Source organism: Saccoglossus kowalevskii, chromosome 8, assembly GCF_978046115.1.
Source record: "Saccoglossus kowalevskii chromosome 8, keSacKowa6.1, whole genome shotgun sequence".
NCBI classification, from domain to species: domain Eukaryota; kingdom Metazoa; phylum Hemichordata; class Enteropneusta; family Harrimaniidae; genus Saccoglossus; species Saccoglossus kowalevskii.
The window spans coordinates 31,111,054-31,125,559 of NC_140648.1; the positions used below are offsets into that span (position 1 = coordinate 31,111,054).

General features: G+C 34.6%; 1 protein-coding gene across 1 annotated transcript; it reads right to left on the minus strand.

Annotated features, from left to right (window-relative positions):
* Positions 1 to 532: 532 nt before the first annotated feature.
* Positions 533 to 11,385, minus strand: LOC100329105 (MAP kinase kinase 4-like protein). Its single transcript, NM_001171248.1, is given in 12 exon segments — positions 533 to 664; positions 1,295 to 1,340; positions 2,033 to 2,175; positions 2,649 to 2,726; positions 2,978 to 3,105; positions 3,655 to 3,706; positions 4,113 to 4,229; positions 5,112 to 5,231; positions 6,079 to 6,192; positions 6,504 to 6,564; positions 8,353 to 8,446; positions 11,129 to 11,385. Coding segments are annotated over 12 exon segments (1,089 nt in total). The 5' UTR covers positions 11,154 to 11,385; the 3' UTR covers positions 533 to 553.
* Between the last annotated feature and the right edge of the window lie 3,121 nt (positions 11,386 to 14,506).

Genomic DNA, 14,506 nt, shown 5'->3' on the forward strand with positions numbered 1-14,506 from the left:
ACTGAGGAATACTGAGGTGGTGACTCGTTTATACAAAACTGGCCAATGACAGACTCCCTAACTAATCTTCAATTTAAATAATAATACTGCTAACATGGTAGAGAGACTGTAATTGGTTTTAATCAAAGTAACAAAAGACTATTAACTAACATAGATAAATTACGGGTCAATGAATCATCTCCAATCAAATCGGTGATTTTGGAAGTATTGTCCACTAGAAAATGAGCACAGATTCCAAAATATATATCAAAATTAAACAAACAATAGATGAATGAATTTGACGTTATGGTGATGTGCAAATGTTAATACAACAAACAGAGCATTACAAAATTGTATATTCGGTTGTCCCTGCCACATTTAAGATAGTATGCCATGAAAAGAAACAATATGACAACACTTGTCTGTCTGTACCATTTTTTTATGAAGGAAAGAGAAGGGGATTGGTCTAGTGATACATTCTATTACCAGAAAGTGTATCATGTTTTCTTAAAAACAAAAAACATACAAGCAAACAAAAATGAAATAGACAATCTTTGTAGTATAGATAATGTATTTACAAATTATCGTTGATTGGTACTCTGGTTGGCATTCTCTCTAAAACATCGCATATATAATTGGCTACATCCACCTGTTTAGCTTCATATATCGTGATAAACGAATGCCTCTGCAGAAAGAAACAAGAACAATTATTAACAAAACTGATGATAACCACTGCGACAGAAAAAGAACCCTCTCTCACAGACATTTGTATTGACAGAAACACTAGCTACACACTTGTACAAATTACATCTGACACTAATATTAGTTTGGTGTTTCTACCACTGATATTTTATTTTCGCTTGGAATTAATTTTCACTATTTTCGCTGAAGTGAAAATAAAATACAGCGAATATACCTTTTTTTCTTTATAATACATTCAACTTGTTGAAAATCAGTGAAAATAATTTCATACAAAACATCCAAAAACTCAAAAAAGTATTTCATAGTGTTAGTTGTTTAGCAATCTCCCAAAGAAGAACCCAAACAGCAATGCATGATGGTATTTATTGTAGTGGAGACAACAAATAACTTGATAAATGGTGCAATGTGTCAAGTTTTTATCAGTATAACTCGCAAACGATGTAACTTTCAGATTTGCAACACGGAAATCACACTGCTTGTTATGGACATTTAACAATAGTTCTGTTTTTGCTGAACGACTGGTATGCTGTACAATACAAAATGATCACAAAAGAGAACAGGGAACGACAAGAGACACAACTAAAACAAACAACTTCAATAAGATGACACTCACCAGTAAATCTTTATATTTTGGCCTCAAAGTTTCATCTTTTGTTAAACTGCAAGAGACAGGGAAAGTGACTTATTAGTTTATTTGATTTATCATGTATGAAATGAACATTTACACGTTATGTAATTTTTCACCATCACAAAATGACCACAGATTATAATTACTCCTCTTAATCGCAATGTAATGGCTTTTGTTATGATTGTTCTATGACTTTCCTATTCAGTCAGCACATTTATACTCTCAGGCACGACAACTGAAAAGATTTTATGTAACCTACATCCAAAGACGGTACATAAAATTTCACCTGCCTATTTCTTGAGATGAAATGTAGGCTGCAAATTTTGTTGGGAGCAAGTGGCTGTGAATGTTTTATTACACAATAGCACATCATTTTAAATGATCTCACCAGAATTAAGTGTGATATTGGGAATGATATTAATATATACCATGATCAGATAGTATGTTTCCACAGTTTTATTATCGTTGACCTTTTTTTGATGAAATATCTAATTATTAACTAGTGATGTATATAAACAGATGTAATTGGCTTACAGGTGACTGGACAACGCACACTAGCTGATTCCAGTCGTCACAAACTTTTCTTTAAAAAAACAACTTGTTGAATCTTTATGTGAGTGAGTCGGTGTAGCTATCGTCCCAAAAAGAATCTGACATATTACTAGGGAGTTAGGCACATTAACGCATCATCTGCTGAACATTTAGATATGATTTGGCACTTACCAACTATTAACAAAATTGACAAACTCGGCTGAAAAGTTTTCTGAATGTGGAAGCTGAGGAGCATCACCCTTGACAACCTCTGTGAGCTGATCAAACACACTGTTCCACTTTCTGTATGGAAATTTACCAGTGGAAAGTTCGAGCTGTAAATACAAGTTGGAGAAAATTACTGATTAATTATAATAATAATATGTGAAGTATACCAACTTTAACCAACCAATCAGTGACAACACAGAATTCTGTGCCATTTACATATTTATGTAGCGATTCACCAGACCATTGTTGAGTGTATTGGGAACACACTATGAATGACTGGATTCTAGGCTAGATATACGTTGAACGTTTGACTTTTATTAAATAATGCTATTTGGATTGAAAAAAATATCTTCTGTAACAAAAAATCAGACATTTCCATATTCTACAGTATGTGGTGCACTTCACCAGTACACTATAAATTGCAAAAAATGAGACGCAGGTTTCGAACTAAGGTGCACGATGAGAACACCTTTTTTTGCCATAATATCACCTGCATTGTCTTGAGGATGGACATTTCGAGAGAACAGACGTACACATGCCTAGACATACCTACTAACCACAACCTCACTAGGCTACTTACCAGTGTAATTCCTAAACTCCAGACATCTGACCTGACATCATAACCATGTTTGGATGCTGTCGGGTCTATCCTCTCTGGCTGTAGACAAAGACAAGAGTTAAACATTCACCATATTCAGTTTTAGCTATTACACTTTTGTCTCCAGAGTTGAATCCTTGCAACAGATCAGTTTCTCTTTTAAACCTTATTATCTCAGATGTTTGTATTCTTTAGTTCAAAGGTGAATCTCTGTAATGGGTCAGTTCCTTCCCCAAATGAACTGTGAGTTTTGTTTTATTATCACATTGCTCAGCTGATGGAAACAAACAAGAGAACACACAACTACTTACAGCCATGTACGGTCTACACCCTGCATCCCTGGTCTTAGCTATAGAATCCACCAGCTGACCACTAATACCAAAATCACACAGTTTAATATTACCGCCACGATCTAAAAGAATATTTGATGGTTTCACATCTAGAAAAAAAAAATATTAATAACATACTGTTTAAATACATCATAATTGATAAAAGATATGATACCTTTTAAATTATAACACTGTTCAGTTTCACAGTATTTAGGTGCTACCACAACACAATAAGTAGATGCAAATTTTGGGATATTTTGGTCAGTTATGTTAAAATTCAGGTATAATACAATTGAGAGAGCTAAGGGGTCTGTATGAAAGAATAGTTTCTGAATATAATAATAAACAAATATGCATGATCATGATACAACGTCTGGTTAATCTTGAAGAAATTGTTCCAGACACTTTGAGTATCAGAATTCAGCAAGTTTAATAAAATGGCATTTAAAGAAAATCAATGTGCATATGCAAATCATCATACACTGTCATTGAGTTAAGTTTGAATGAGATTGGTCAATACATGTGTGAGAAAAGGCCTAGGACAGACGAAGTCGTTGATTTCATCTGAAACCGGATTAATTTGTCATACTGTGATTTTTTTCTGGGAAGAACACTACATACAATAAAAATATTTCAATAATGTCAGATTTCATTCTTACCTCTGTGGATTATTTTTAGTGATTCTTTGAGGTAATTAAGTGCTTTAAGAGTCTGAAAAACAAAAAGATTTATTACAGTCAGTATTTATCACTATAGATGGTCAATATACAATATGCCTTCTATGTGGTGGAACACTAGCACATGCACTGCTATGACATAATCATAATAGACACCTAAACATTGGCTCCCCAATAAGATTTCATTATTATTTTAATGATACATCATTGGAATGAGTGCTTCAGATATTTCGAAATAGTGAAATGGCAAGCCATATATACAGTAATTTACTTGAAACTGAGTGCACTGAATTGACAAGGTGCAAACGCTGTTTGTACTCTGGGTCTTACCCACCCTGATAGTAACTGTCTTCTTACCGACCCTGATAGTAATTGTCTTCGTATCCACCCTGATAGTAACTGTGTTTGTACCCACTCTGGTAGTGACTGTTTGTACTCACCCTAGTAGTAATTTTGCCTAGAATATGTTCATGTATAGTTTCATTTTGACTATATACAAATTTATAAAATTTGTCACATGATGTAGCCATGAGTTCCATACAAATCCAACAATCACCCTGTTAAAAAAAGAAAATAGAAAACAATGTGAACATCAGATACCAGGCTTGGACTGAATATTCAGACTTCAGCTGAATACATGGTGTACTGTATATGCATAATAATGGTCAATCTATCTGACAAAGCAGATATTCAAGAAGTTTTGAATACCTATTATATATCTCGTATTGCCCAGCCTCTTAACGCAATGGAAAATGCGCCTTCACATCAGGGCAATAATTTTTCGTATCACGCATGGCTCAGCGTGCCCGCTTTCATCATTCAAAACAAAACATGTCATTCTAAATTACGTTTAGTCTTTGAGGTCACGCTGAGGTAAAATTGTAATTCCACCTATAAGGTATACGATAACACTTTTATGGACTGGATATGGCTTTTGCTGCCCCGGTTATACGGATTATGCGCCCTCGCAAGCTTCTGTCACACGTCCTTGGGCCATAAAAGCCGTATCCAGTCCATAAAGGTTGCCTTGAAATGTAACCCACAAGATCAGATCTTGCCAAGTTTGAATGAAATTGTCAAAATCATCAAGTTTTATTTTTTGGGGATTTTAACCAAAGAATTAGGCAGATATATACAGTATTGTGAATACAGCTTTAGTGAAATGTCAAGATTTATCAAAGTAAATAATGCAGATGCACATGTATATATGCTATACGAAATAAAGAATGACAGCCAGTCAACCATTTTGAAATTTAGTTTTCACTCAAAAAAATGTCCTTTACACTACATGGTCATCAAAGAAATGTTTTTGAAAGTAGGAAGACATACTGGTATTTAGAGATTAAATAACAAACCACACCCATGTATGTATTAAACCATAGTATGAATATACAAACCACACCCATGTATGTATTAAACCATAGTATGAATATACAAACCTCTTTAAATAAAGCACCATAAAACTGCACAATATATGGACAATCACTACTTCTCATTACAACATCTAGATCCATTAATAACTGTTTCTGTTCTTTCTCATCCACCGTTGACCTAATACGCTGCAACGATAATGATATACCGGAGGGGTTCTTAAGTCACAGGGGTCAAGCATCGCCTAAAAATACCTAAATCGGGATTAAAATCTAGGCGTATAAAAGCACCATGCCACACCCTGTGCGTATAATCTGGATTAAAATCTAGGCGAGTTATCAGGTATTATCGCACCCTGCACTCAGACAGCATTGTAATCTGACACACCCAACTTTCATAATTGTTAATAGGTAGTCGTAAATTTCTCAGGATGCCAATAAACGTTTGGAAAATGTCATTATCGTAAAAAAACGCAAATACTTGCAACTTTTATGCTTTTCATGTAATTATTACATGATTTTTTAACATTGAAATAATTGACATTCATTCATCTTGTTTCTGATTATCAAACGAACACTTGTCCATATTGGGAGATATTGCTCTGGAACAGAATTAATCAAAATAAAATGGCCACTGGGCGGAATTCTTGATTTTGATGTGTTTTCAGCACAAAAATGGCCGCCATTTGGCCATCATGAATCAGATCGAGAAATGAATTGATGTGCATATGTATAATATTATTTATGATGTATGTGTGAAGTTTGAATGTTATCGGTCCAGGCATGTCTAAGATTTAGGTACGGACGCACGCATGCACGAACACACAATGGACTAACAATGTGGTTTGATATTTATGTGCATTTTTTGGTATGTTGACGCTTATGTAAATCATGCATATCACAAAATAAAACACAATACTCAAAAGTCCAATGCAAAATCATGTTTTTTGACCAACAATTTAGCTAACATTGCTCTTCCGTTAGAGTTAAACCAGTACAGCATGCCAAAAATGGGTATATCATTAATTGTACTCACTTTGACTGCCATCACCTGCCCGCTTTTCTCATGGAACATTTTATTCACTGTGCCAAAAGCACCACGCCCAATTTCACCATAGTCAGTTAGGTCATCTGCTGTAAATTCATAGCTCTGTGAAAAAAAATGGTATTCATATGATTTCCCAAAAAAATGAGATACAAACTCAAAATCATAAAAATATTAGTCGCTCACATAGTTGCCTTGGAAGTAAAGATAGCCAAATGGTCCAGAAGCTCACATTGCCTGAGAAGTGGAGATAGTCAAGTGGTCTAGTAGCTTACATGGCCTGGGAGGTTAAGATAGTCCAGAAGCTCACAGGTAGGGAGGGAGGGGGAGAGAGGTTGGGGGCGAGTGGATCATAGAGGCAACATTCATTATTTCTACATTATACATATATTGCAAAAAGAATAGACATAAATCACCTCCTCTGGAGAAATGTTGAGTTTTCCAGTTTGCTCCAAGCTGTGAGAACGTAGTCGCTCACTGCAAAAAAACAAAAACAGAGTATTGTTATCTTAGTGTGTGGACATTTTGCAATAGTATTTATTCATAGTTCAATTTATTCATAGTTCAGTCACTGACATTTTGCTTGTAGCAAAAGGTTGTGTACCGTAACAACCGGTATGTCAAAGGACGATATAAAGTATTGCCAATCAGGATTAGGAAAAACTTTATTGAGACTTGTACTACGTTCACGTTACGCGATCTCGGCACGTGCCGAAATTTTTAATCATTTGTGTAGAGGGATTACAGCAGTTGCGTTCACTTTATTTGGGACCCACTTAGGACCGACTTGGCTCATGCCAAAATCACGCCCTCATTCGTCGATCTGTTATTTGCCCCAAACATGGAAAACGATATGCATACGATGACAATAATAATTGCTATATATATATTATATCAATTTGCAATGATATTTATTACGATTCATCGTGCACATGAACGGCAAAGAAGAATCAAAAAACAATTATTTTTTCACGTCAATGTACCATTGCAAGAAAATAGCGGTTGCAGCAGCACATAAATATGCATTGCTGATGACGATTTGCATTCATTAATTTATTTATTACTACAGCATCCGACCATATACTAGTATATCTGCATTCCTGTCATTGTCATTTCATACTAGCATGAATCAGAATACAATGTTCTCTTAAATTTACCACCAAGGGTGTAATTTTGGCTTGTGCTGAGCGTTCAGGCAGCGAAACTCAGCACGTGCAGAGTTTCGGTCCCAAGCATCTCTCAGTCCAAGTCTTGGGACGTGCCGAGATCTCTAACGTGAACGCCACTTTACACTCATTTTTGTGTGGATTATTTATGGTTGTTTTGTAATTTACTGTTTATTTTCAATCAAAATTAGACAGCTTTGTAGAAATTTGCCTGACAAATGAAAGTCTGTATCTGTCTAAAGTGACAGGTAGAGAGGTGGCTAGCTAAGAGCATGTTATATAAAAAGCCAACATATAAAATTCACTAACAAAATAAAATACACAACATGCAACATAAGAGGGCTATATTTATTCAAGTTGATTATTGAAAGCTAAGGCCATTTACTATCTGGGTCTGTCTCAAATGTATCAAAACAATCTTTATTGTATCAAAACAACTTCAATAAAATTCAAAGCAATTGCTGTACAATTACTAGCAACTTAAATTTTGCAATGAACAAGTTGATTTTTCTTCATCAGCATCTGGCATGCCTTCGAAAGTTTATGAAATGTTGATACGTAGTTTGTGACATCATGACTGAGTATGTACATTGTAATCCATCACTGAGGGACAACAGCCAGGATAAACTGAGACAAATCGCTTAATGAAGGACTGTTTATAAAATCATAACACTTCTTATTCTGTCAGTATTATAAAACAATATTATAAACAGTGAACTCAATTGTAATGAGAAGCAGTCTGTGTGGATAATTATAGTAAATATTACTGAAATAGAGATGCCCTCATAGGAGGTGCAAAGGTTGACAGTTTTCCCCACACTTGTATTTAACTTGAAAGGGCAAGAAAGAAAATACTCACAGCAAGCATGCTGATTTTTTTGAAGTGCATTTTCTATTTGAAAATTGATCTACAAAATGACACAGTCTTCTATAAGCAGGGGAAAAAAGTGTTATATTTAGACATGACAACACTACCATCTATCTAGTTATCATACAGCATATGAGCACAAACATATACACCACACACTGCATTATGCCTGTGACTGAGTGACCCAGTTTTTGATGGACTTAATCAAGTAAAACTTAATGTACAACTTACATTTGCGTTGGGTGTCCTGCAGTGAAGCATTCTGTGGGTGATTTTGCTGTAAATCTCACTGTGTCGAAATTCAACTTTAAATTCCGTCTCTTCCCTGGAAAAAAGAAAACAATGAGGAATGAGGGTCACACTTTTTTTTTTTAAAGTGAATGTTGATCTTGCATGAAGGAATCAGGCCGAGGAAAAAAATAATTGTGTTTCTGCTAATCGCACTAACCAATATTTTGTATTTTATATCATTTTTTTTTGTAAAAATTGGAAACATTCCACCTGAATGAATATGTTCATTTTGATCTTCTTTGAAGTAGCGAATGACAAAAACATAACTACACTATTGTGACTAATTTGTAATTCGTCATTTTTTCTTAATCCTAAATCTGTATTACAGAGTTTCTGAGAATTATGCTTACTTTGTTATAGACTTGACAGCCTTGTTTGACTGATATGATGCTGTACGAAATTCGCTATTTTATAACACCATCATGATTTGCTAATCTAGTGTAATACGTTTCAATAACTATCGTTTATTTCTTGTCTATCAACATTGTACCGGTATGTGATTCAAGAAATATTAAAACATATCAAAATAACATGTTCATGTATTCTAACAAATATGTATCATTTTGAGAAAATGTGTTCTATCCTATTGTCTAGTATGATAATGGAATGATATAAACTGTGCACTTGTGAATGATGTGGTGCCGTCAAGTCCAGATTGGACAAAAACTAAAATGTTTTGCAAAGTTGCAAGTATCTTGCTAACTGACTGGCTGAATATTTCTCAGAATCGCTGTAAATGCATGATTGCAACTCAAAATAACCTTATAATAATTAAACATATACAAATAAAAATCCTACCTGCCTACCCAGTATTTTATTAGCCCGTTACAGGAAATACAGAATTTGTTTTCCTTGGCCTTAATCATAAACCATGTTACAGTGAATGAAATGCCACAAAACCCAGAATTACTGTTACAAAAAAACAAACATGATTTTACATGTAATGTTTAATATTATATTATATTATACTATAATTATTAATTAAGAATGAAAACATTTCCTGTGTTATCTAATGAACAATGAAGATTGAAGTTGTATTCTAATTTTGTATAATATATGCAGAACACCTCATACTGGTTGTGATCACCAAAAAAATAATAAAATCTGTTGGTCTGGCAACAAATTCTGAAACATTACTGAAACTAGTTTGGACAAAAATAGGGTCACTGAATGAAACATAATTGTCATTGTCTAATCCTTTGTATGTATTATATGAAAGCTTCTGAATTCAGGGTTCTGTTGGACAATAGACTGTACAGAAGTTCTATGGTTGGATAAAATTTCTCATGAATTGTTGAAAACTAAAGCTTGTATGGTACTGATATGGTACTCATAGGAGATCAGTGAGAGGATTTCTACCAATCATACAACCGAATAAAACAAAAATAGCTGCAGCTTTCCTAACAGTTGCAATGACAACCATTGTAATAATAATAATAATAATAATAATAATACGTTTTATGAAATGAAATAACAAATCATCAGAGGATTAAGTGTAAATAAAGTAGGTCAAAACATGGTGACAAAAAATGTAATCAAATAAGATATAAAAGATGTACAAGTTTGGTTTTCCATCTAATCTTTGATGCAATCTTACCAACATTGCATTCACATCTTAGACCTGATTGAAGAGGGGTATCATTTGTAAATCTAACTGAAAATGTAACATATATGACTAAATTGCTTTAGATTTAGCAATACTTTTGTATCCTTTTTTATATTCTTTTGAGTGGAGTGAGTAAGACAGGAAGTGCCAAGAAAGTGTACTATATCATGTTACAGTTGATAGGCTCTTTAGAAAAGAAGCCAATAATAAACAGATGCCAATCAGTGTATGGTTTCCATAGCAACTCCAATTTATCACCAATTAGCAAATAGGGGGTGTAATATTTCGAAAAAAATAAAGAAAACATCAAGAGAAGAGATTATAAAATGAGACTAAATTGTTTGTTTGCAACCCACTTTAATCGGACCTCCCTGGTGTTTTATATATAAACATGACATCATATTCCAATACTCTAGTGACAGGGCTTCATAGTTATGCTAATTAGATTGACAAGCAGCCTTGCAAACATGTACATGTATAGGACATGAGTCATGTGGAGCTTGCAGACACAAAACAAGTAGAACATCTTTATTAACCAGCCATGTAAATACCAAGAGAAAACATTACTTGTATGTCGACAGGACACCCACACAAACACGAATCGACATCAATTGAAATAAAGACTAGTAGTATACTGTACTGAATAGGAGCAACACATGTACAACACAGCTGCATCATCACAATTCCTCAACCGGGGTAACAAGAGTGTTATTGAATTATTTTGAAGGCAAACGCTTTTCTTGTTGACGTTCACTGTTTCAGTATACGGATCCAAGATGAACCTTTGGTCGTATTAGACAGTTCGGCAGATATAATGCAGATATCATCAACACAGTCATAATGTACACAGATAGTCTTGTCACTGGAAATTACACGTTTTTGTTTTGTTTTTCTTTCTAAGACACATTTTTGAGTTTTCGATCTGGATTCACGTCATTTACAGATCTACGGAGTATGTCACGAATTCCACACAGGAATACACGTACATGACACTAACATTATACACATGCAGTGCGGGGCGTACGACATTACATAATTCATAATAATTATACATGGGAAGTTCAAGAACAGCAGGTAACACTTGAGATTTAAAAAAACAACTGGTATTACCTGTGCTCGGGCTGGAATGATCCATTGTCCCTTGATTTTTTGCAGCAGGTCGACACCCGGAGCTTCAAACGATCTCAACGTTTACTGATAACAAACGGGCTTTCGCGTGCAAATGTACGTCCAATAACAGCTTGAGAGCCACAATAATCCGGGGAACGGCCTCTAGTGAGAGTGATCCTCACCGGATTTCAATATTTTGCGGTCGAAAGGAATCAATTGGGGGCTCAGTTTTAGGGAATCAACATCGGGAATATCCCCTGACAGAGAATTTGTGACGTCACGGGTCATCTATTGCGCATGTGTAAAAATAGTCTCGTGATTCTTTTAAATGTCCCTTAGCTGTGTGGTTAAAACGAACGTGTGTAAAAATCGGTCTACATGATTTAGTTGAATGCTCATACCACAGAGCTAAATGCTCATTATACGCTTATATAATTTGTAACACAGTAAACACAAGGTAACAAAACTGATTATATATTTCATTTTCCTGTTAAACAATCAAACAATCTCAACTCAACAGAATACAAAAATAAGTAATTTTATATTTTACTTTTTAAAACCTAGATCATAATATCTGACCAAATGACCAATATTCACTAAAACCCTGGAATACAACCACAATTTTCTCGAAAAATTGGCGGGTGACCATTAACGTTTTAAAGTCAATATCCTCACATTAACCTGTGAATATAATTTACTTCAAAATGTAGAAATTCGGTGTATTTTCATTATAATATGGGTACTAGGTCGCGCAGCTGTTAACATTTCAATCTAGTATAACAGGCGAAAAATTAGAACAAATCACCGCAAGTAATTCAAGAATTGTTTTTTTTTTTCGTTTCCGACATATATGGTCGAGTATTGTCTAATTTCACTACTATGATTTGTTTCCATCTTTGGAATATTTTTACGCAGATAATTGTAACTAGTAACTGGGACCAGTCAGCATAAAATTCACGCTAATTTGCTAATTTGGCCTATATATTGTTTAAACAACAGTTTTGCGATATACTAGTAATGCAATGGCCGGTTACTAGTAAATTATGAATATAACACGGCAGGTCATCAGCTATTTCAAAACATGTGCTTAAAATGTACATGTACCCTGAATGGTCACTCCCGTACAAAGCAATCCGATTGAGTGATATCGCTCTGTGAAATATTTATTTCAAATTTACTCACCTGTTTTTATTTTTAAAAAAAATACGACGAAAGAACCGTCAATTAAAAAATATTCCCTATAAAGCAGCCGGGAGCGATTTTCACACCTTATACAGCACATAGTACACATATTTATTTGTTTTCATCGTGATCGGGATAATTTATAAAATTCTATAGCAGTATTTCAAACGTTCTTCGGGACAGTTTAAGGCAGAATCTGCACAGAAGTAAAAATATTATAATTTTCTTTATTTTTACGTATCTAGTATCATATCATGTTACAAAGATTTAAGAAAAATGGAATAAGAATATTATACTCAGTTCAGAGAAAATCGATCAATAAATTACAGTGAAAACGAAGAAGTGTGTTGTTACTAAGGAAACCACCACCAAAATAGCATTTTATACGTATTATTTTACTGTCTTCTTCAAAAATCAGATTGACAGTGAACCAACAAAGTGTATATACTGTTAATAATTGTAGACAGATTTTGTCATGAAATATACTAGTACGCTAAAATATTAGCGCATGTAAAAATGTATTGTTCCGCGGAGAATTACCAGAAATATGTAAGTTCGCTCGACTTACTTAACTTTTTTTTATACCGTTCAGATAATTAAGCATATTTTCCATTGGAGGTGCCTTAGTTTTCTTGACCGTTAGTCGGCCGATTAAAATCTCCATGAAGTTGTACAAAAACTTTGAACAACGTTCTCTGGACATTCATTCAAAATGTTCTGACCCAACCCATGAGAAAGAGAAAGACCCTCAACTAAAACTGGAATACAACAAATATCATGACCAGTTATTGAATTTTGACAAATTTACTATATTTTTATATTATTCTTTTTGTATTCTTAGAGAACTAACTGCAGTATTTAATATAACTTTGTGATTAATTCATATTTACAACGGTGTCCACATGTAATTCTTTCATCCGACAGTTAAAGCGTAGCGTAGCGCGTGTTCGAATTTCATGTAAATAAACAATGTATTTTACAGGCGTTGTATACGTCGCCATGAGTCCCATATCGAACAGGACGCGGCGTGACGACTACCGCCTTTTAACAGACGGATAATTATAGTAATCATAATCATGGCCGCTTGCTTAACCATGTTAGAATTCACAACAAATATAGATATTACTAAAGAGGCTATAATTTTACTTATCAGTTACAAGTGTATGTTTTGTTTCACTCCGCTTGCATGCTGGAAGCGTCTACGTCTTGTCTATTTTTTGTAGTTTGCTAGTTAATCGCGCTTGAGGTAAGTAAACAGAGAGCCAGGACAGGAAGTCGCACACCGGCTGCTCCGTAACTGGGGCCAGCACTCATTTGCATATAACATCAACAGTGACTTGTCAATCAAAGAGCAACGCAAACAAACTTTCGGGACTTTTAATCACATACGCGTGCCTCGGTTTCCTATATTTTAAAATTGATTTTTGAGTATGTTCCAACAATGACAATGCTCCGAAATTTTAACACTATCCAGCCAAGACTGTCTGGGTGAGAAAAAGAAAAAAAAAATTCACGAAAAATCCCCACGAACCTGCATCTCTACCTTAAGAAAACAAAAAAACATTAAGAGTGGTTGTGGCTAACACTCTTTTTACACATATAAAATTATTCCCTGTTTGAAAATTTTGTGAATTACATGAATGAACCTCGATTCTGAGCATGTCGACCAACTTACACATGGCCACAAGAGTATAGGATTTAATCGCTGTGTGGTACGCACGAATCGGAGTCGTCGTTACCGAGTTAGCCGAACGTCCTGTCCTTTTATTTTCCCTTGTTCATTACTTATGTAAATTTGTTTAGCCAATAACACGGTAGATGATACTATTGAAACTTCTTTCTTATATTTGCTTGACAATGATTCTCTAAGACAGACCGGAAACGGAAACGAGACAAAAACAAAAGATTTTTCAAGTTAGCGTGGGGGAAATAACGTTGCTTTTCGAGACGGACCGGAACAGGAAGTCAATAGAAACAAAAGATTTTTTCGTTAGCTTGGGGGAAAACAGAGGTGTTAATTCGAAAATTCATTGTCTTGTCCTGTTTGTGATTGGTCCTGGCAACATTTGGGGGATCGTTACGTAGCTCTGACTGTCTCTACGGACATTCTAATTCAAGTCGAATATTAACAATTTGGGCAGGTCCAATATTTCTGTTTTTTTTAAGCAAACACCGTCTGTACCATCCTGTGACAAT